The following is a 23,822-nucleotide window of genomic DNA, read 5'->3' on the forward strand; positions in this document are numbered from 1 at the left end:
TAGTAGTAGTAGTAGCAGTGGATTGCCCTAGAGCCCCTCATGGAAAAGGTAGAGGAAATACTAAAATTTATAGAATATAGCCAAGTGAGCGTGATCACTGGACCTAAGGTTGACGAATATTAGCCGCAAAATTTTGCGGCTATTTTCCATTGGTATCACCGATGTTGGGACAGCCTCTTGATTCTCAGGCCTTTGCAAGCTTAACTTTTTTTTGTAAATATGATCAAAGCAGGTTTCGGTGATAGAGCTTCAACTTTTTTTGGACAAAACACCCCAAAATGGCTAATCGATAGCTATGTTGTATCGTTTGCAGGCTTACAAAAGGTAGAAAGGTAGAGAAAACACTGAAATTTTGTAGAATATAGCCAAAGGAGCGTGATCACTGGTTATAAAGTTGACAAAACATAGAATTGCGAAGAAAGGAAGAAAAAGAGGACAATAAACAGCCAGTGAAAAAATTGAAAAATATGCAAATATTTCGGTCAAGACCTCCGCTTGACCGTCCTCAGTGCAGAATAAAACTGATAAAAATATAAAAAAAAGTGAAAACGGCGAAAGTTACCCTTTCACCGTTACTCAGAAAGGGTCATCCTATTTTGGTTTTGTGTTCTGTTTTAAGTTTTTTTATATATTTTTATCAGTTTTGTTCTGCACTGAGGACGGTCAAGCGGAGGTCTTGACCGAAATATTTGCATATTTTTCAATTTTTTCACTGGCTGTTTATTGTCCTCGTTTCCTTCCTTTCTTCGCGATTTTATGTTTTATCATGACTAGCCAGTGTGGTCTCAGAAATTATTTATAAAGTTGACTTCAAGTTGACGAATATTAGCTGCAAAATTTTGGCGAATAACACTCATTAATGTAACCGATGCTAGGACAGCTTCTTGATTCTCAGGCCTTTGCAAGTCTAACCTTTTTGTAAATATGATCAAACATTTAAGCAGGTTTTGGTGATAGAACTTCAGGTCGTTTCGGCCAAAGGACTTGACAACATGGTTAATCAATAGCTATGTGGTATCGTTTTCTGACTTACAACAACGAAAAGGAAGAATTTTTCCCTTTCTAAGATATTGTTTCTTTCCTTCGTTGAAAATACCCCCTCAGCTAAAGGAGGGGGAGATCCCCCTGCTCCCCCTTTGCCTTGTGCGCAACTATGATATCGTAAATTTGCATTATTGTATATAAGAAATGATTTTGGATGCTTATATTGAAAAAAAAACTTATCTTTCAAAAATATAAAAAACTTTTATGCTTGCTCTACTTCAATACTAACATCGTCGTCATTACTGCTTGGAAGATTTGTTGCTGAGCGTGGCCATAGATAAGGGGGCCGTTTCATTTGAGGCTGGTAGTTGACTTGTCTCGTTTTTATTGGTGACTCATCTTTTTGCATATCAAGTTTGGGACTGGGCTGAGTTTCAGGTAATGGCTGGTTTTGAACTAACTGCTGATTTTGGGTATGCGCAGCAGAAAACGGTTGATTGGTGGGGTTATTCTGAGCTTTATTCTGCTCTTTTTGGATATTTCTTAAGGGCATCGGTTGCGTTGCAACATAAAATTGGGGGCTTAAGCCCCCTTGCCATGGATTTACTGACATGGGCTGACTTAATTTATTATTTATACCTTGCCAGGGGTTTGACATGACATGCTGAGGCATAACTTGTTGCACCTGCGGACTTGTTTGATGAAATTGAGGTTGTTGATGTTGCATTGGTAATGGCTGGTAATTTTGTATAAATCTAAGATGGTTCAATAAATCTGGGTGAATTTGGTTCATAAAATTGAACTCTGGATGTAACTGGGAGCTCAGAAAGGGATTCTTCAATTCATTTGTTGGTTGATGGAACGCATTGCTACCTTCTGTAAATCGGAAAGGAAAGGCAAGGGGTTGTCGCATGTCTTCAAGGTAGTGTGGAATAAAAGTGGACTCGTCTTCCGGGTATACTCTGCGTTTAGTAGGAGCGGCTGGTGACCAGAATTGTCCTCCCTCGGAGATGCTGTAAGAACAGAAAATTATTTCCAACAAATTTGTACTTCGGGGAATAAGGACCCTTCCTCTTCCTAGTAGGAGCTACCTTAGCTCCTAATAAGATAATATGGCAAGGATTATTTTGTTTTTAGCAACGTATATAAAGAGAACCTGTAAAACAATGTAAACATAGGAATTGTTTCGTTTAAGTTGGCATATTTGTATTGCCCAATTTTGAAGGTTAAAAACTTATGATTGCTGCACCAGAAAAATAATTCTCAATTTGAGGCTCATTTTGTCAAAAATAGGCAACTCTTCAAGGTTTTGGGTGTGACCGTATTTCTCCTATTTTAAAGGAAATTCACATGCTTAAAAAATATCAAGCATATCTTAGGATCAGAAAAATAGTGAAAAGCACGTTAAGGATATATTAAGATGATTTGAACTAGGACAAAGCATATGACTAATCGATATATATTAATCATATTCGTATATTTATCATATACAAAGAACATGGCTAATTGGTGTATATTAGTCATATACATATATTGATCATATACAAAGCATATTACTAATCGGTATATATGCTATAGACAACCTACAATCAAGGCCACATTACCTGATAAATAATAACAGAGTGCAGTCTAGGCAAGAGACTTTGTTTTGCAATATAAAACTGTTTTGAGAGATGTATTTTTTTTTAAGAAGTCTGCCCTATTTATTAATTAGTTTTTTTTTTATTATTACAGGCTCACGGCTCCATCACAAATGATGATTTGCCGCTAGTCCTGGTAGTTACCCCATTTTCTAACACTGAGGTACTTGTTATACCTTCTCTTGAACGCGTCAAGGGAAGGATTTTTCGGGATTAGGCTACCTCTGCCGGCAATCTATTCCATTTAGGAACCGATCGCCCGGTGAAACTCCTTTTCAGATAGTCTTGGCAAAGAGTAGCCTACCCTGCTCAAGGTAGTCCTGACGAGCTGTAGTTCGGCTTATTTTGAAACAAATTGTTATTTCGTTATCGGTTATTAATTTCGGTTATTATTTCGGTTATTTCGAAACAAATTGCTATTTTAAGTGAATAAACTAAGGGATGTGGACCAACAAAAAAAAAAAAAGAGAGAAAGGAATGTGTTTGCTTTTATATAATCACCAAGTACCTACACAGGATTGTATTTTGGAGATGAGGGGGGATTCAGAAACATGCCCAAAATTGGTGAATTGTATTTAAAATGGTAAATTACTCGATAAATCATAGAACACTAAAGAATTTAAGTAGGGCACAGGCCCAAAGATCCCCACAATGCGTCCATGCCTGATTGTCACAGAACTGTTTATAGTTGATACGTGTTTGTATTAACACTGATTATTTGATTCAGTTGATTAGTAAATACTAAATTTATTTTTATACTTTAAATAGAAAATCTCATTTGGTATCTTGCTCCCCCTGGAACTGTCTGGAATATATTTAGGGTTGCCCCCTCCTCAATACCTTGCTCTTTGCGCCAAAGTTTGACTGTTTGTCCCAATTTTTCAAGAGCGGCTACTGAAACATGGGGCTGTTTAATTAGAATAGGAAGCTTTCTTAAAAGTGCTAACAGCTTTAGCGTAAAGAGCAAGGTATTTAGGAGGGGCAACCCTTTATATACGGAATAAATCTGCCAAAATTAATATGCAAATTTTGTTTAAACTTTTCAAGTATGGTGAGCCAAATTCGAATTTGCATTATTTGAAAAACGTTCAGAAATTAAATAAATAAAACAAGTTTTTTTTTTACTGAAAGTAAGGAGCGACATTAAAACTTAAAACGAGCAGAAATTATTTCTTATATGAAAGGGACTGTTTAACGAGACCCTCCTCAACGCCTCGCTCTTTACGCTAGACTTTGACTCTTGGTCACAACTCTACTTTTTAAAACAATAAAAAACTTTAGCGTAAAGAGCGAGGCGTTGAGGAGGGGACAGCCCCTTTCATATACGGAATAATTCCTGTTTGTTTTAAGTCTTAATTGTAAGGAGCGACCCGGCTCAATAGTAACCGAAACTCTGAAAAACGGAATTTTGATACCAATAGATACATCAAAAGATTTGGCTTTTTATGCTGATTTCAAATATATAAAATTTTATTATCTCAATGATAATAAACTCATAAGTGATCTCAATGAAAATAACACCATCATATTCAGCGTATCAGAGAACCCTGTTTTATAGGTTTCAAGCTCCTATCTACAAAAATGTGGACTTTGGTATTTTTTGCCAGAAGAAAGATCACGGATGCGTGTTTATTTATTTATTATTTTTTTTCCAGGGTTGATCGTATCGACCCAGTGGTCCTAGAACATCGGCAGAGGGCTCATTCGGAAGGGAATTAAAATATCTAGTGCTCTTTTTAAGTGACCAAAAAATTGGGGGGCAACTAGGTCCCCTCCCCCGCCCATTTTTTATCAAAATCGTACGATCAAAATTTTGAAATAGCCCTTTTATTCATCATAGTTGAAAGGTCATATTACACCCAAAAACATAGTTATTGGAACCATGTTTTTGGGTATAACATGACCCCCCCCCCACAGCCCCCGGGGAAACGTCTAAGTTATAAAATTTGCCTTTTGTTTGCGCATAGTATTTGTTATTGGGATGTAGGCATATATTTTCGGGGGGGGGGGGGGGCAAATTTTATGCTGGGGTTTTTCCACGGGTGAATTTTCCATGGGGAGGGAAGTTTCCAGGGAGTGAACTTGTCAGGGGAAATTTGCCAGAATTCCTATAAAAAATTCTTTCTCTTTCCGTCTCAATTTTACGCACAGAGTGGTTAAGAGTAATTTTTCGGGGTAAATTTTCACACAGATTGAATTGTCTAGAGGACATTTCCGTATGGAGGGGGTTTCTAAGTGGAGGTGGGGCCAGATTTCCTGACATTATTTAAAAAGCGAAGATACAAAAAACAAGTTTTTTCAACTCAAAGTAAGGAGCAACATTAAAACTTAAAACGAACAGAAATTATTACTTGTGACTTGTGTCCTTGTGACTCCTGACACAAGGTCTTTTTAATTAGGACAATGAGACGCTTTTTTAAAAGTACTAAAAAACATTAGCGTAAAGAGCGAGGTGTTAAGGAAGGGGCTACTCCCATTATATACGTAATAGATTCTGTTCGTTTTAAGTTTTAATGTTGCTCCTTACTTTCAGTTTAAAAAACTTGTTTTTTTATTTAATCTTATAAGGAGCAACATGTCTCCCGTATATCATTTTTTCCGTCTAATCACATAGAGCGGATGGTAGTAGAAACCTGTGTGAGGGTTCATTCCATCAAAAATTATAAGCTGTTGTGCGATTTTAAGTGCTAAAGCTGATCAGAAGCCAGCTTGCCTCCCTTAAACGCCTCATATGCCCCTGGAGTATCACGGTGATTTAATTTTCGTCAAACCGTATAGAAAGGTACAAAACTACCTCCAGGGGGCAAAATGATAAGTGCAGTCCAAGAGATAAAGGCTTCACGTTATGCAAATACTCTTTATAAAACAGAGGCTGCATGCATTTATTTTAGTACTAAGTTCGATATGTTGCCTTGTTGAAGTCAGAGTCAATGAAGGATTTTCAATTTTTATGATTGAAGAATACAAGGCGGGACCTCCAACACCCTCACCCCCCTTTTGTGCAAATATCCATTTATATCATTTTGATTTGCTAATCATAAATATATGCTTGTTGATAACAAGTCTGAAGCTAATGTAATATTTTTTTTTACAATATCAAGATACTGCAAGCAGGGGCGTCCCGAGGGGGGAGGGGGGGTGGGGGCGCTCCGCCCCCCCCCTTCAACTTTTTTGTCATTAAAATTTTGCCGAAGACGAAATTTTCGGCAGAAAATTTGCAAAATCGGCCGAAATTTAGCAAAATTCTTTATTTCTGCAAAAAATTCGGCATAGATCAGGTAGCAATTCGGTAAAACTTACGAACATCACCCCCCGAATAAAACGAGTCTCAGGACGCCCCTGACTGCAAATAATTGTTTCAGAGGTCGAAACATGTTTAAGATATTTCACAATGGACTTGTTTTTTCTCAGACTCACTTCATATAGAAGGGGTCGTCGGATAATAAATGGAACCCAAAACGAACAGAAATTAACTAAACAAACATACCATAGATACTAATATAAACGAGTAAATAAATCTTAAAACGAGTGAAACTCAAATTGAATATGCAAATCAAGCTTGAAACGAACAAAAATCACTACAAACAAGAGTTAGGGTATCGCCTCCTTCTCTCACTATAAAAGTTTTAAACCTACTGCGTCATTTTCGCTTTACTGAAAACAATATCTGTCTTGAACAGTCTTGGAAAGTATAAACAAAATCAAATTGAATATTTGATTTATAATGATATTCATTGTTGAAAGATCCATCAGTTCGAGATTTTATTCCACTGTAATTTTATTTTATTTTTCAATTCTGTAAGAACTGTAAAAGAATATAAAAAAAATAATATAAATATAAAAGATATAAAATAAATAATATAAAAATAAAAGAATATAAAAGAATATAAAAATATAAACTGTAAAAAAATATTTGTGATATAATTCGTTTTGAGTGAAGTGCCAATGACGCAGTAGGCGTTAGGTTTTTACAGTTAAGGAAGGGGGCAGTATCTAAACTCTTGTTTGTAGTGAAACTATATTCGTCTTGAACAATCTCGAAAAGAACTAATAAATTAAACTGAATATTTGATGTATAATTATATTAATTGCTGAAAGCTCATCAGTTCTAAATTTTACTGTAATTCAATTTTTATTTTCAATATCAAGTACAAAAGAAAATATTTATAATATAATTTATTTTCAGTAAAACGCCAATGACGCAGTAGGTTTTAGACTTTTACAGTGAGAGAAGGAGGCAATATCCAAACTCTTGTTTGTTGTGATTTTTGTTCATTTCAAGCTTGATTTGCATATTCAATTTAAGTTTCACCCGTTTTAAGATTTATTTATTTATTTACATTAGTATCTATTGTAGGTTTGTTTGCTTTGCTTGTCTATTTAATTTCTGTTCGATTTGGGTTTCATTTATACTTCAATAGCAGAATATTTTTTTTCGTTTTAATCTTGATTTGCAAGTTCAATTTAAGCATTACTCGCTTTAAGATTTATTTATTTACTTGTAATATTACTCGTTTTATGTTTTTTGATATTGTCGTTTATTTAGTTTCTGTTCATTTTGAGTTTCCTTTATTCTTTAATAGTAATTTCTGGTCGTTTTGAGTTTGAATTTTAACAGGTATTTGTATCTGCTGATCTTAAGTTTAAAATGGCCTTTATTTTTCTTTGAAAAAATTCTTTTTCGGAAAGTTTTTTTTTATTAATTACAAATATGAGATAATTTCGCAGCATAAGAGTACCAAATTAGTGCATATCAAGCAAATATGTAGCAAATGATGTTTGATTTACATCAAGTAGTCCCTAATCGATGGAGGGGCTATACATTGTTCAAATTCAGAATCATGTAAGGAATTTCAATGTGTGGAATGGGAGGGCCCAGAGTGGGAGGGGTCCTTGTTTCTATTCTCCTCCCAATAACCCCACTTCACTCATAGAGGCATATGTACCCTTTTGGAGTCAACACTGTCGAGGATTTACTTAGGGAATTGTCATAAACGATTAAATGTTAATCGTTAAGCTTAATCATTTTAATCACAGTGCGACTGTCCTAAATCAAAACGCACTAAGTACATCTCTAAAATACTCTGTTTGATTTCGACCAATGCTTAAGTTTAAGGCTTTGGAGTTTATTGATTACAAATCTGAGGGTAATATTGCAATGTAGAAGTCGAAGTAAAAACAAATTAAATACATAATTCACAAATAATTCTCAACAAAGCTGGTATTTTAATGCCTTATAATATTGATGACTAGAAACATGAGGTTTAAGCTACAATTTCAAGTATCAAAACACATTATGTACATATTTCATAAATGATTATTCAGCAAAGTTAATATTTCAACTTAATATTTCAGCAAACTTAAATATTTCTGATACTATTGACTAAAAATCTGAGGTTAATATTGGAAAATAAAAATCTAAAACCACCTTGGTGTAATTCCACGACAATTACTCCTGTCACGACTCCTGTTACGGAATTTCTATCTTTGATCCATTTTCTGGCTATTATTAATAAAATTTACTGGCTAAAGTTGCATGACCAAATTGACCAATGACTAAGTTTCTGGCCAATGACCAAAACTTAGTCATTAAAAAAAGGACATAAATCAAATATAAAACAATGAAGTTGTTCTACGAAACTACTAAAAAAATTTCTTTTGTCATTTTCTTTTCTTGTTAAGGCATAGGAATTTTAATACTGAGTAAACTTTGAGGAATCCTTTTTTTAGATTTAGTCTTACTAATGTAATATGTAATACAAATTCCATCAAGGTTTTCCTCCTTTTAAATCGACTCTTTTCAAATGTGTAGAAAACCCAATTTCAAATCTCATTTTAAGCTTTCAATTTAACTTTCCGTGGAACGGAAATGACGCTTTTAATGTTTTAGAGGTGTTGAGGGGGAGAAAAAAGTATTTATGAACATTTGTGGCAAACTCTCTTGGCATAAAGTATTTATGACCATTCATTTAGTTTTTTTCATTCAAAAATCCCTTATTACCTTGGTTTTATTACTTAAAAAGCTTTTGACAATGTTATTGAAACATTTCGACCACCAACTTACATTCTCAGGGATAAAATAGGCTATTTAAAGGGAAAGAAAAGGACATTAAAAGTAAAAGTAGGGGTAGTACTGAAAACTAATTATTTAAAGACCTTTCTGCAAGAACTTACGAACAGTTAAAACCCAGAAACGAAGATTTACAACCAAACAATAAAATATGAAACTTGCCAAAAACAAAAACTGATTCAACGAGTTATACGTTGCTTTTCTGTTAAGCTTAATATTACGACTACTACCAGGGAACCCGAGTATCGCTCGGCGAAAAGAGACAATTCTTTTAATCTCTTTCCCAAGACTATTTTAAATTCGTTTTCTTTTATTTGCTATAGAAGGTAAAATCATTGGGGTATTGGGCGATGTGGTATTTGTAATGTCATTCGTATGAAAAATGTTTTTCCGAAAATTAGAACCTAAACAAGTTTTCCCGAAGTCGTGACCTATCTAGATCGTTTTTCACACCAGACGAGCGATTATCTTATTACAAACAATTATTTGAAAAAAACTACGTTTTCTAAAGAGTTAAAGAGGCTGAGTTACAAGGTCGAACCTTAAAACGTACAGGGATTAGGAGGCACAGTTGGGGCTGCCGCCCCCCAAACCCCCGCTTTCACAGCCTTTAAATAAAAAAATAAAAAAAGGGTTTTAAACTGAAAGTAAGGAGCGACATTAAAACTTAAAACGAACAGAAATTATTCCGTATATGAAAGGGGCTGTGCCCTCCTCAACGCCACGCTCTTTACGCTAAAGTTTTTATTGTTAAAAAAAAAATTTGTGAGAAAGTCAAACTTTAGCGTAAAGAGCGAGGCGTTGAGGAGGGCACAGCCCCTTTCATATACGGAATAATTTCTGTTCGTTTTAAGATTTAATGTGGCTCCTTACTTTCAGTTTAAAAAACTTTTTTTTTATTTAAAGGCTGTGAAAGCGGGAGGTTTGGGGGGCGGCAGCCCCCCAACTGTGCCTCCTAATCCCTGTACGTTTTAAGGTTCGACCTTGTAACTCAGCCTCGTTAACTCTTTAGAAAACGTAGTTTTTTTTCAAATAATTTCTGCACGTTTTTGTACAGTTTATTACTTATTATTGCTTGACTAACTGTGAGCTGATTTGACAGCTTGCGGGCTCTTAGAGGAAAACGAGCCCGCGTTTTCGCGGGCTCTTATAGGAAAACGATAAGAGCCCGCTTATAGCGGGTTCTTATAGGAAAACGAGGTTTTTCGTAAATGTAAATACGGGGGATAATTTTTTCGGTCTGAAAATATCAAAAGGCCCTAACAGGTCGAATTCTGCTTCGAATGAGTCCTCATTCACCCGGATCAGTTGCCAACTATGGCCTATAGGCGTGGCTAAGAAAATTTTTTTTTTGAACTTTAAGTGGCTATATTTGGTTTTTGGAAAACAGAGAAGGAGTGATCGGATTGAGCTGAAATTTCGAGGATAAGCTCCTGGGCCCTAGGAAAGCTTAACCTCTAAATTTCAGCCCAATCGGACAACGTTACAGGGGGGCTGTGGTCGGAGGGTCGAAACTTCCGGCCCAATTTTACCCATGAAGATAAAGTCGGAGGGGGGTGAAATTTTGCACGTTTCTTAGTTTGAGCTTGGGCTACAAAATGCGATTACCGCTGTCTCTCTGCGACCGCTAGGACCGGAAATCGCTTAACATTGTGGTGGGTCGCCTCTTTATAGAGGCACAAGTGTGCCTCCTTGACTATCACCGAGCGAAACCGGGTCCCCTGGTTTACAAATTGTTATTGTAATTTTTTCTACCACAATGCGTAGCTTTTAATGCGAAAAAACTAAGCCCGGGACTCACTCCACAGCTATCAAACGGGAATGTCTTTCTCTGAAAGCTCGGAAACAACTGATTTGTCTTGAAACAAATTGCGTTTTTAAACTCCTCCTACTTATACTCACCTTCAGGGGCATCCACTTTCAATCAGCAGACGATTTATGAAAAATATTAAAGAGTCTGGGAAGAGGAAACGAATTTTTCTAAAGTTGTGACTTATATAGATCGTTTTATCACACCGGAAAATGGTCAGTTTTCAATAGAAGTTATAAAACTGTTTTCGAGAAATTTTTTTAAACAAATTTACATATGTACATATATACAATTGTTGCTCGTTTAAAGATTTAAGAGAAATAGAAGTCTTAGCATACATACAAGTCAATCATGTGTGGAGGTCTAACTTGCCGCGTGGTTTTCTTCGCTGGTTGATGGCTCTTATGATTGGTATTGTAGTGTCTTCTGAGTCTCTGGCTTTCACTCATAGTTCCTTCACCTTCTTCGTCAACCACGGTTCTGTTTTTTTCTTCAAGTTTATCATTCCCCAACTTTATCTTCTTGTTTTCAACTTTATCAGTTTCAACTTTCTCTATCTGCTGTTCAGAACTGATATTTGCTGCTGGAAGCTGTATCACAGGGTCAGTAACTTCAGGACCCATCACAATCTTTTTCAAAACTTCTACATTTGATTCTGGTAATTCAGATATAGTTGGTATTTCTATCATTTTTGGTGGGGTTGGTGCAGGTGGTTCTCTTATTCCAACATTGATCACTATTTTTGGTGGTGGTGGTGCAAGTATTTCTCTTATTCCAACGTTTATAACTATAAAAATACCTGAAATAACAGAGCTTGCATAAGCTATGGTGACTAAACCTTTAGTATTAAGCCCTGTGAAATGTAAAGGTTACCGTTGCCCGTGGGTTACAGCGATGCAGTAATAAGTGACTATGTGGTAAATGTATAGATGTTGGAATTCACGTCAATTTTTTGCTGCGACATTTGACAACTACATAAACAAGTTTTATGTACACGAAGTAACACAAAACGGATGCACTTAAGACTGCTTTTCACGGATATCTTTATTCACAACGTTTGTGTTTCATTTACCTATGACACTGCTCTGGACGATTTCCTTAGGCTACGGAGTGTCTGTAAAACGTTTAATTCACGTCTTACCAACAAATTAAATAACTAGAAAGCTTATACAGGGCCAAGGTTGCCACCGGTGACACTTTTGTGTCACTTTTGGCACTTTTTTTAAAGTGGCATTTTTTGGGAAATGTGACACTATTGTGATACTTTTTAGTAAAAGTGGTATTTTTTTTCCAAAGTAGCACTTTTTTTTTACCAAAATGGATTTAAAAAAAAAAAACAGAAGGAAAAATGTCAATGTAGAAGCACCAATACCTCTTTTTCTTTCATTTTTCAATCTCTCTGTTTTCAGATTCAGAGACACTATCGCTATGTTTATGCTCCTTCACATTAATCATAAATCTTATGCTTCATCATCATCATATTGATGATAAATAACAGCAATTTTGGAAACCTACTGATTAATCACCTGCCCCCCTCCCCCCAAAAAAGGATTGGACGCACTTCCTCCTTTTAGCTATTTTCTGGTCACGAAGTTTTGAGTGAAATAAGTGATAATTTCCTTAAGTTTTGTCTCCCATGAACCTCATACAAAGTATATTCAAAAGTTTTAATAAAATAAATTATTTGAAAGAGTTAAAGTCTGATCGACTATTAGTTGTATCAAACAGTTCGTGGTAACGAACTGTATGTAAGGAGCGACTCGGCTCAATAGTAACCGAAACTCTAAAAAACGGAATTTTGATACAAGTAGATGCATAAACAGAATCGTATTTTTATGCTAATTTCAAGTATATAATTTTCATCAAGTTTAGTTTTACCGATCAAAAGTTACGAACCTAAAAAATTTGCCTCATTTTCAAAAAAGGGGGAAACACCCCCTAAAAGTGATAGAATCTTAATGAAAATCAAAACTTCAGATTCAGCGTATCAGAAAACCCAACTGAAGAGGTTTCGAGCTCCTATCTGCGAAAATGTGGAACTTTGAATTTTTTTTTGCCAGAAGAAAGATTACGGATGCGTGTTTATTTATTTTTTGTTTTTTTTCAGAGGTGGTCGTATCAATCCAGTGGCCCTAGAATATCGGAAGAGGGCTTATTCGAGAGGAAATTAAAAGTTCTAATGCCTTTTTTAAGTGACCAAAAAAACTGGAGGGCAACTAGGCCCCCTCCCTGGCTCATTTTTCCCCAAAGTCAGTGATCAAAATTTTGAGATAGCCATTTTGTTCAACATAGGCGAAAATCTAATAAATATGTCTTTGAGGTTGAATTAATCCCCCAAAGTCCCCGGGGAAAGGGTTACAAGTTATGAACTTCGCCCATTGTTTACATATTACATATAGTATTGGTTATCGAGAAGTATACAGACGTTTTCAGGAGGGATTTCTTCTGGTGGGAGGGGGTTGGAGGAATGGGTTAAATGGGAAGATCTTTCTGTGGAGGATATTTTCATGGGGGAAAGGACATTTCTATAAAGGGGGTGCCAGATTTCCCAGCATTATTTAAAAAACGATCAGAAATTAAATAAAAAAAAATTAATTTTCAACTAAAAGTAAGGAGCAACATTAAAACTTAGAACGAACAGAAATTACTACATATATGAGGGGGTTCGCCCCCTAGTCAATACCTCGCTCTTTACGCTAAAGTTTTTTTTGTACTTTCAAAATAGCTATCTATTCTAGTTAAATTGCCTTTGTGATTCAGGAGTCATTCTCAAAGAATTGGAACAAAATTCAAAATTTAGCGTAAAGAGTGAGGTATTGACTAGGGGGCGAACCCCCTCATATACGTATTAATTTATATTTGTTTTAAGTTTAATGTTGCTTCTTACTTTCAGTTGAAAAAACTTGTTTTTTTTATTTAATTTATCATAGGGTCATCAACAGTTGCGATCTATGTTCGCGGCATTCTAGTCAGTATTCTCAGAAAAATTTTCAAGTACCCAAACGTACTGTAATAATCCAAATAGTCCATTGTGTGGAAAAACTGGATGAACAACTCTCAAGTAGACGAGTATTGCTGTCCCTTTTTTTTCCGTTTTCTCAAAAGAAAAAAGACTCGGACGGCTTTTTGTCTTTTCTTTCCTTTTTCGTGCTATGAGCAAAGACTACCATGGGCGCCCATATGGGGGGGCAGTGGGGGGGCTCTTGCCCCCCCTGGCTGAATGATTCTGCCTTATTTTTATATTTTGTTCTGAGATTTCTATTATATAGCATTAAAAGTAGCAATTAGACGAAGTTTGCCCCCCCCCCTGGAATTCAGCTTATGGGCGCCCATGAAGACTACTCAGAACAAAACAGAGAAATAATTACTCTATGGGACAAATTCACATTTTATACAGTAAACACCATTTGCGCTTTAGTGGGTTTTAAGGGGAGAGCTGGAAAGTTGACGAGAGTGGAAGTGCTGTACAAAGAAAAGAATCAGCACCGCCTAAGTAAAGTCAATATTAATTTTTTGTCGTTTATGGATGGCATATATATATGCATATATATATATATATATATATATATATATATATATATATATATATATATATATATATATATATATATATATATATATATATATATATATATATATATATATCGAACAAGCAAAGGTGAACAAGCAAATATATCGATATATATATATATATATATATCGAACAAGCAAAGGGTGGCGACTGTAATTGCCCATGAACTTGCCCATTAATGGTTTGGAAACTTGAGTGAGCCAATTTCTTTCTTTTCTTTTTTTATGATGATGTGATTAAATTCTATTTTAAATATTAGAATTAGAGAATGATCCGGTCAGGGGCGCCAGAAACGGGGATGAATATTAGCCAGTGGTAGGAAATAACGAGAATAAAAGCCGATATTTCGGAAAAGACATCATTTGCCAGTTTCGGGGCGGTTTGCTTCAAAATTTAAGTTTTTGTTTTGTTTATACTTTTTTACCTCCATTTTTTTTTCATATTTTGAAGCTATCAAATAGGTTTCATAGTTTGACAAGTAGCCTAAAGCAGCAAAAAAGACAAACAAGCAATATTAAAACAAAAATTGTGGAAAAGAAAGACTAACCATAATAGAATATTAAAATAAAAATAATAACGAATTTATCTATGATAAGGTCTTAATGCGGAAAAAGTATCGCAGAAAGCTTATGAGATTTAAAAAAAACGGTAAAGTCGGAATATGGGTGCAATGTCGCTTTTTTGGATGCGTCATCTTATGCCAGGTATTTGGTAACGCTGCTATTATATACATATATATGTATATATATATATATATATATATATATATATATATATATATATATATATATATATATATATATATATATATATATATATATACATATATATATTCGGGCGAAATATTCGTCGGATTTTTGTTGTTTCTCTTCACTTTCATTTAATGGTCATAGACCCGTTTGTCGTCTTATTTTCAGATCATTTTCTTAGATCTTTATCTTAACCTGCTATGATAATTCAACTTGCAAAAACACGAAAAAAAGTAAACAAAAATGTATGCATAAATGCTGTAGGATGTTCTACACCATAGATTCAGCCTATATTTTGGAATATAGAAAAAAAAAATAATCCAAAATCCATTCTTTTCTTCATTATTTTTATTTTTTATACTTTCCCTTTGGTTGCTCAATTTGCGTGTGGGGGATTTTCCACGGGGGGGGATATTCTGCGGGAGTGGGTGAATTTTCCAAAGGGAATACTCCTGAAAGCAATAAAGTCACACCAAATATCCATCTCTTAGATGGCGAATTAATTGATACTTTTCTAAATCATCCCTACCATAATGTTTACAGATTGTTTCTTATTGGGTAATTTTATGTAATTTTTACACATTCCCGGCCGAAACACTATTTCCAGTCAAGACATTATTATTCAGCTTTGTCTTGTCATTTTATAGATATTTTCTCATTTAAAGCCTGTGAGCAAAATAATTGTTTACAGGAAAAAGTTTAACACCACGTTTTCACTATCCTGAAAAATTTAAAAATGTTATATACACTTTTTTTCGGGTATTGTTTCAGGCTTTCAGGTACATCTTGTCATTTTAACGGGTTTTTTTTCTTGTTCAAGTCTTGGAACCATAGAACTTCGTTTTTGTTAACCTGTAAAATTCCAAAATATTTGATTCGCCCAATCGTTTTTGGGCACTTCTGTTCACTTATAACTTGTAATTCTTTTTCTCTTTTAAAATTCAGAAGAACACTGCCCTCGTAAAAAGGTTAAAAACCCTACTTCATCTATCTTTGATTTTCAAAATCTTAGATTTACCCTATTGTTTTGGGAATTATTCATCTATCATCTATCTCTATCTATCTAAGATTTTAAAAATCTTAGATTTACCCTATTGTTTTGGGAATTATTATTCAGCAAAATATTGAATTCTTGTAAAAAAAAAAATAATTCCCATTTCAGTCTCGGAAACGAAGAAAGTTCTCATGAAAAGGCTAAAAACTCCATTTTCGCTGTCCTATAATATCTAAGAATTTTAGGTACTTTCCCATTATGTGGACACCTCTAAAAAGTCAAGTTTGGTTAATTCTAATGAAATAAAACAAAATAGGATGAATATATAATAATTTATAAACAAATTTGGGCTATATATTTGCACATTAGGGGGGATGGGGGAAAAGTATTGTATATATTAAACCAGAGACAGATACCCGGTTATAATGGTTTAACAAAATTGCAAGAACTACATGTTACAAGTATGCGCCCAGAACGCTGAAATGTCTTGCACAATCGTAATTTGTAATTTTAACACTCATATTAGATCACCCGTTACCCTCAATTCCACTGTAACAACTTTTTCAGTACCGGGTCGATATCTGTCTCACCCGTTTCACTGTTAGCATTAACCAAACTTGACTTCTTAGAGGTGTCCACATAATGGGAAAGTACCGAATTTTATATACACCCTTCCATTTTTGGGCATTATTTTTCAGCTATACTTTATCATATATAGATTTTTTTTCTCATTTAAATCTCGGAACCAAACATTGTCTTCGCGAAAAGGTTTAAACCTAATTTCTAATATCTAGTATAATTTCGCAAATGTTAAGTGCGCCCTTTTGTTTTGAACGTTATTATTCATTTACAGTTTATAATTCTGACGTGCTTTTTCTTGTTTAAAAACCCCAAATAGAACACTACTATTTATTCTTACTTCTCGGAATCTTACTTCTTTCAAAATCCTAATGTATGACAAAGAAGAAAAATATATAAATGAATAATAAAATTAAATAGCCGAAAAAGAGGAAGGGTAATATCTGCCAGTGGACAGAAAAGAAGCGAAAATAAGCAGATGTTCGACAAGGTCCTCCTCCAAGCCGTCTTCTGTGCTAAAAAAAAAAGAAGCCTTTTCAAGTAAATTCGAACAGAGTAGAAGAAATTCTAATATTGATTAATTATTTTTTTTCTTTGTCATACGTCATGTATAGCCAGTGTGGTCTTAGACTGTGACCTTGCAGTAAGTATTGTACTTAAAATAAAATCTTTAGCAGGGAATTCCTCACTTTCAACTGTGAAATTTAGCTCACTTACCCCAAATCAATGAATTTAATCCTATAGACATGTTCAGTGTAGGCTGCACTATCACAGACTGAAATAAAATTCTCACTGATATTAACTTCGAATGAAAGAAGCATGAGAAAAGCAGTAGAATAACTTAGTTTCAGGTAAATGTCAAAATGGATTTTTTTTCTTCCTTTTAAATTATTGATCGACTGACTGTAAATTAATATGAATTATTTATATCAACTTTGTTATACGAAAAACATTTATATAAAAAGTACAATGAGTGACCGGAATTTTTATCAAAGTTTCGAATAATTTCGTTCTTAAACTTAAACGTTCAGTGCAGGGCCCTATGCAGGATTCTTTTGTAGTAAGGGCAGTAATGAAAAAAAAATCCCCTGATAAAGTCAACAAGACATGACAAGAAATCGTGAAAGAATGTTGTGCTTTGGGGGGGGGGGGGCAGTCCTCAGAAAAGTAGTAGAGTAATTTAATCTCAAGTAAATACCAAAGTTGATTTTTTTTCAAATTTTCGGTCAAGTCATTTTTCGGTTGCCAGTATTAACATGAGTTTCAAGATAAATGTGCTAAAGTGAATTAAATGACATAAGGCCTTACCGAAGTTTTCCGTACCCAGGATTTTTTTTTCGGAGGGGTTTTACTCAAGAGATTTTTTCGGGGGGGGGGGGCAAAAAACTGAAAAAATGCATGCAAAATTTGTTTATATCCATTTTTGTTACGTTTTTACGAGTCAAACAAACTTTTTTTTTGGGGGGGGGGGCCAAACCCCCCTGACCCCCCCTCTGGGTACGGCCGTTCATCCGTTACCAACCTTCTTGGGAAAAAATATGAAACAACAAAAAAATGTAGATAGGTACTCGAAACCTTTGTTGTAGGGTTACAGGTATGTTGAATCTATTGGTGTAACTTATCATCCATATCATTATCCTCTTTTATGCGTCTTCGCCCTTTTTGCTTCAATTAAATAAAACAAACAAGTTTTTTCAACTGAAAGTAAGGAGCAACATTAAAACTTAAAACGAAAAGAAATTATTACGTATAGGAAGAGGTTCGCCCCCTGATGAAACTTATATATTTGAAATCAGCATAAAAATCCAATTCCTTTGTTGTATCTACTGGTATAAAAATTCCGTTTTTTAGAGTTTTGGTTACTATTGAGCCGGGTCGCTCCTTACTTACAGTTCGTTACCCCGAACTGTTTGATTATGTAGATTTCATTATGCTTATAGCTTTCGTCGTGTAGGTTTAAGCATAATGAAATTTACGTATATGCAATTTATACAAACAACTAATTCTTCGGATGAATATCTTGCTATCAAAACTCGATTTTATAAGTTTTTGTAGCTATTGACAAGGGTCGCACTTTACTTATCATCCATTACCATGAACAATTTGAAAATGAAGGGGCATGTGACAGAATGGAGGGTGTGTAATAAAATTGAATGTTTTCTTGTATTTACCATAACAATGGTTCGATATTTACAAGCAAATTCACAGAAAATTGACTTGTTGTAGTACAAGGGATAATTCAATATCCTGGTAGCGTGGTGTTTCAATTCTTCGTATTACTATATACTATCCTATATACTATATACTATACTACATATACTATCCTATATGAAGCCACTGATCGTATGTGAATAATTTTTGCGAAGAAGCACAAAATTGTAAGTGTAATTTTGCTTTTAATTTTTGCCTATAAAATATAAAAATATTTATATCTATTTTATTTTTCTGACAGTAATAAATACTTCCATTGACAGTAATAAAATATATTTTTGTGACAGTAATAAATACAGTAAGAAATTCGGAAAATCATGAAGGCATGTACATGCGATTTTTTTGCGTGAGGGTGGCGGCACTTTGAATGAAGTACCAAAAATGAATGAAATATATGGTAAATATAATGATTTATAGGAACAATTTCAAAATTTCGGGGGTAGGTGGGGCTAAAGTTCCCTCCCCCCATCCTATATACGTCCCTAACCTCTGGTAATTACATTCAATGGCTTACTTAACAGCCTCAGAGGGTAATTTTTGTCTATTTTTATTATTTGCTATTTAATCATTTTTCACTTTGCTTGCGATTACTTTTTAACTATATTCCCCCTTTTTATATAGCGTTTTTTTGTTGCACATTTAATTATATTTTTTATTGTGAAAATGGATTTTCTGGAAAATTTGGGATAGTCCCAGAAATCCAGGACACTCTAGGTTTGAGTTTTCTCCCCGTATCCTGAAAAGTTGTCAAAATATCTTGAATTTCCGTGAGAAGGATGTCTGTGTATCTGTGAATATATTTTTGTGTATCTGTGAATGGATTTCTTGGCCTTTGATAACTAAGTGAAAATTGCTTTTATTGATGTTACTCGGTATGCTGATATTGTCGCGTCTAATATCATGGAAATTTGTTATAGTGATACTCGTTTACATTATACTGTTATTACAATTGCAATTATTACGCAATACTGTTATTACGAATTGCAAAAATCTTTTGATTGATGTTATTCACTATTTCAGAATTCAATATCAGACGCTCCATCACCTGGGTTGACCACTGTTGAGTTTGAGCAAAGTGCGAAAATGGTCACCTACCTGGCCTGCTTTATCGTTTGCGACTTCCAATTCGTTTCTGGACAGATGTCAAACGGGAAGACAATGAGAGTTTTCGCCACACCTCACCAGAAAGATAACGTGGAATATGCACTTGAAGTTGGTCTTAAGATCACCAACTTTTATGATGAATACTTTGGCATTGAGTACGTTCTACCCAAGCAAGGTACGTTCTACCCAAGCAACGTGAAACATACCTGCCATTAAATAATATATATGTAACGTTGAAAGACCGAAATCTGGTGAATCTCGTCATTCACCGGTGAATGTCCGAAATTCCCTTTTCTATGCTTGGGTTCGGTCAACTTTGCTAGTCAGCTTTGTCAGTCTTATGCAAGGTTTGATGAGGATAGGTTAGGTAATGAATCTCAGAAATAGGTTACAAACCTAATCTAATCTCTCACGGACAAACCTAGCATAAGACTGACAGAGCTGACTGAATCCAAGCAGAGAAAAAGGAATTTCGGACATTCACCGGTGAATGTCAACATTCTCCAATTTTGACGACAGTCTTTCAAGATAATATTTATACAGGGTAAGGCAATGATTCCAAATGCTCCATTCCGTTACCCCCCCCCCCCCAGCTTAAAATATGTTTTTCACTTTACCTGTACTGAATTGAGCCTCATTGAAAATAAAAACCCAAATCTGGATGGTTTGAAAAAAAAACGTTTTTTCGTCATTGGACGATGAAGACAATTATTTCGTGATTATGCTCCAATGATCTTTCATCGAATTCTTCATTATTTCATGGGTTTCTAGGATATTCTTGTAACAAGATAGGCTAACTTACGCTGTTGAATGAGAAGTGGTGGAGCTTTTCAAGGTTGTAGCCGTTTGTGGAAATTATGCTTCTCTGTAAAACGACTATGCAGGGTCTGCTTGTTTTGTCACTATGAAGGGGCTAATCCTGTGACGCTACAGAGGGGCTATACTTTTAAGGCTCACTTGAAACCCCTTTTGACTGGGTGTTGCTGGGTATTCACTGGGTGTTATGCATACAGAGTAAGACAATGATTCCAGATATAACTTTTTATGGTACTCAATATGGCAACCCCCCCCCCTGCTGAAAATACGTCTTTCACTTCTCCTCTAACGAATTGGACCAATTTGAAAATAAAAACTAGAATCTGAATTAAGGCTCATGCATAAAACAAACCAGATTCTTCAAAATTTCTTCAGACATTCTTGCAAAAAAGAGAACAAGGCTTGCGCTGCTTTATGACGACTGGTGAAGCTTTTGAAGGTTGTGTTCTTTTGTGGGACCTTAACGCTCTTCCAAACCTATGAAATGTGAAGCCACTATGAAAGGGCTAAATATTGTGCCACTAAGAAAGGGCTGCATGTTTAAGCCTCATACAAAAAAGCTCTTGATTGGGTGTAATCTAAAGTAAGTTCAAAATCACTGGTTTAGCTGTCCCTCAGTCTGAAAAAAAGTCATGGAAATGTGGTGGAGTGTTCCCCCGAAATGATGGAAAACCTGCGACCAGAATACCATCTATAATAGGGGTAAATGCGCTTTTCTTTACAAAAATGGTTTCTGACACCCTTGGAAAGATTACAACAGTTCCACTATATCTTTTTTTCTAAAGTCATCCTCAAAGACATAGTTATTAAATTTTTCGACTATGCTGAACAAAATGGATATTTCAAAATTTTGATCAGCTGACTTTGGGAAAAAATGAGCGTGGGAGGGGGTCTAGTTGTCCTCCAATTTTTTGGTTACTCAAAAGGGGCACAGTAACTTTTAGTTTATGTTCAAATCAGCCGTTTGGCGATATTCTAGGACCTCCGTGTTGATATGATCACCCCTGGGAAAAAAATTAAGTAAATAAACACGCATCCGTGATCTTTCTTTTGAAAATAAATACAAAATTCCACATTTTTGCAGATAGGAGCTTGAAAATTATAAAACAGGGTTCTCTGATACGCTGAATCTGATGATGTGATTTTCATTAAGATTCTATGACTTTTAGGTGGTGTTTCCCCCTTATTTCGAAAATAAGGCAAATTTGCTCAGGCTCGTAACTTCTGATGGGTAAAACTAAACTTGATGAAACTTATATATTTGAAATCAGCATACAAATGCAATTCTTTTGATGTATCTATTGGTATCGAAGTTCCGTTTTTTAGAGTTTTGGTTACTATTGAGCCGGATCGCTTCTTACTGACAGTTCGTTACCACGAACTGTTTGATAGTACGATCGGATATGAATGCATATACGTTTGATTTTCTTGAGTATTAAATAAAAAAAAAAAAAAAAACAACTGAAAAACACAGTCTTTTCAACTGAAATTAAGGAGCAAATTAAAGTCTAAAACAAACATAAATTATTCCGTATATGAGAGGGGCTGCCCCTTCTTCACCCCTCCCCTCTCAACGCTAAAGTCTAAAGTTCGTAAAAATAATTCTTTTTCAAATTCAATGGCCCTTGTGCAGTCTTTCCTAAAGAATTGTGACAAAAAGTCAAATATTAGCATAAAGAGTGAGGGTTGAGGAAGGGTCAACCCGCCTCCTATACGGAATAACTTCCGTTTGTTATAAGTTATAATGTTGCTCCTTACTTTCAGTTGAAAAACCTTGTTTTTTTATTCAATTTCCCACCGTTTTTCAAAAAATGCCAGGAAATCTCCTCCCTCCCCATGTAAAATTTCCACTGGAAAACCCCTCTGGAAACTTGTCTCACCACAAAAAATTATCTCCGTATAAAATTTCCTTCTGCAGACCCCCCCCCCCCCCCCCGAAATAGTTTCAGCGGGTTTCCCAATAACAAATGCTGTATTTGAACAGTGGGCAAATTGCGATACTTACTGACCTTTCCCAAGGGACTCTGGGGGATCAGATCATCCCCAAAGGTGCAATTATTGGACCTTTAAACTATACTGAATCAATAGCTATCTCAAATTTTGATTGGATGTTTTTGGGGAAAAGGGGCGCGAGAGGGGTTTAGTTGCCCTCCAACCTTTTTGGCCGCTTAAAAAGGGCACTAGAACTTGATATTTCTGTTTGAGTAAGTCCGTGATCTTTCTTCTGGCAAAAAACAAAATTATTAAAAATACAAAATTCCACATTTATGTAGATGGGAGATCGAAACATCTACAGTAAAGTTCACTGATATGCTGAATCTGATGGTGTGATTTTCATTAAAATTGCTTGACTTTATGGGCGCATTTCCCTCCTTTTTGAAAATCAGAGAAATTTTCTCAGGCTCGTAGCTCAGGGTGGGTTACATTAAACTTACTGAATTTTATATATTTGGAATCGGCATAAAAAGACGATTTTTTAATGTATCTATTCATATCAAAATTCAGTTTTTTAGAATCTTGGTTACTATTGGACCGAGTCACTCTTTACTTACAGTTCGCTACCGCAAGCTCTTTGATTAGAGGGGTACTAGTCAGAGAGGAGTTCTGACGTCTAAACTATGATGTTAGTCCTAAACTCTTTAAATTTTCGCTGTTGGGGGTTAATCCTCTGCCTTTATCTCAAATGAGGTGGTCCCTGCCCAGTCGCCCTTTACCCATGGTAACAAGATATTAAAATTACTTATTGGAGGACGAGATTCTTGCTGAAATTGTGGCTTCTGAGCACTCTGATCTTAATGCCCATCGCTACGGCCAGCTATTAATTACTACGGGTAGTTTTTAATTAATAAAAAATAGATTAATTCATCAATAGCTCTGCCGTACTTTTATGTTTCAGTTGATCAACAAACTTGCCTAGTTTAGAATTTTTCTGTACTTCAGTTGCCATGGCTTTTTATTCATGAGAATTATTGCTCATCAATAGTTCAAAGCGCATTCATAGTTTAAGGTCCAGATTCAGCTTTTTTCGATCTCTTGATGCTGTTTGACGCAATCACTCCTCGTTGGTACGTCCTTTTTGACGCCAGTTTATCCTTCCTAGACGGTCATCGACGTTTGTGTAAAAATACTTCATTGTCAGTTGATTTCGCTTTTTCACTATTTTATTCTAATTGAAGTTTCTCTCTTCTTTCATGCAAAGCTATATTCAGGAATCTCCCTAGCTATTATATTCTTCCCCTTGATTTTATTTTTTTCATGTTCTAATGTTGACCAGGTCTTCTCATTTTGCTTTAT

The 23,822-nt window shown here is 35.1% G+C and overlaps 2 protein-coding genes across 2 annotated transcripts in view; one reads left to right on the top strand and one right to left on the bottom strand.

The window, feature by feature from the left end:
- Nucleotides 1–23,822, top strand: part of LOC148945499 (glutamyl aminopeptidase-like) — a 146,255-nt gene that overhangs the window by 30,984 nt on the left and 91,449 nt on the right. The window contains exon 3 of the mRNA XM_089099323.1: nt 19,629–19,887. Within this exon, the coding sequence (XP_088955449.1) occupies nt 19,629–19,887 (259 nt within the window). The remainder of the gene's footprint in view (nt 1–19,628; nt 19,888–23,822) is intronic.
- On the bottom strand, nt 1,190–17,197 carry LOC148945500 (uncharacterized). The gene is made up of 3 exons (XM_089099324.1): nt 17,115–17,197; nt 10,847–11,303; nt 1,190–1,997 (listed from the first exon to the last, which is right to left on the bottom strand). Exons 1-3 carry the CDS (start codon nt 17,143–17,145, stop codon nt 1,247–1,249), a joined length of 1,239 nt encoding a protein of 412 aa, XP_088955450.1. The 5' UTR covers nt 17,146–17,197; the 3' UTR covers nt 1,190–1,246.

The sequence above is a fragment of the Artemia sp. Qi Xiang Cuo genome, chromosome 13 (assembly GCF_049724085.1).
Source record: "Artemia sp. Qi Xiang Cuo chromosome 13, ASM4972408v1, whole genome shotgun sequence".
NCBI lineage: Eukaryota > Metazoa > Arthropoda > Branchiopoda > Anostraca > Artemiidae > Artemia > Artemia sp. Qi Xiang Cuo.

Coding starts and splice junctions, on each gene's coding strand:
- LOC148945500 (XM_089099324.1), bottom strand. CDS start 17,145: ATGTCTATAGGATTAAATTCATTGATTTGGG. Junction 11,304..17,114: donor ATTAAATTCATTGATTTGGG/GTAAGTGAGCTA, acceptor CTGTTATTTCAG/GTATTTTTATAGTTATAAAC. Junction 1,998..10,846: donor CCTCCACACATGATTGACTT/GTATGTATGCTA, acceptor CTGTTCTTACAG/CATCTCCGAGGGAGGACAAT.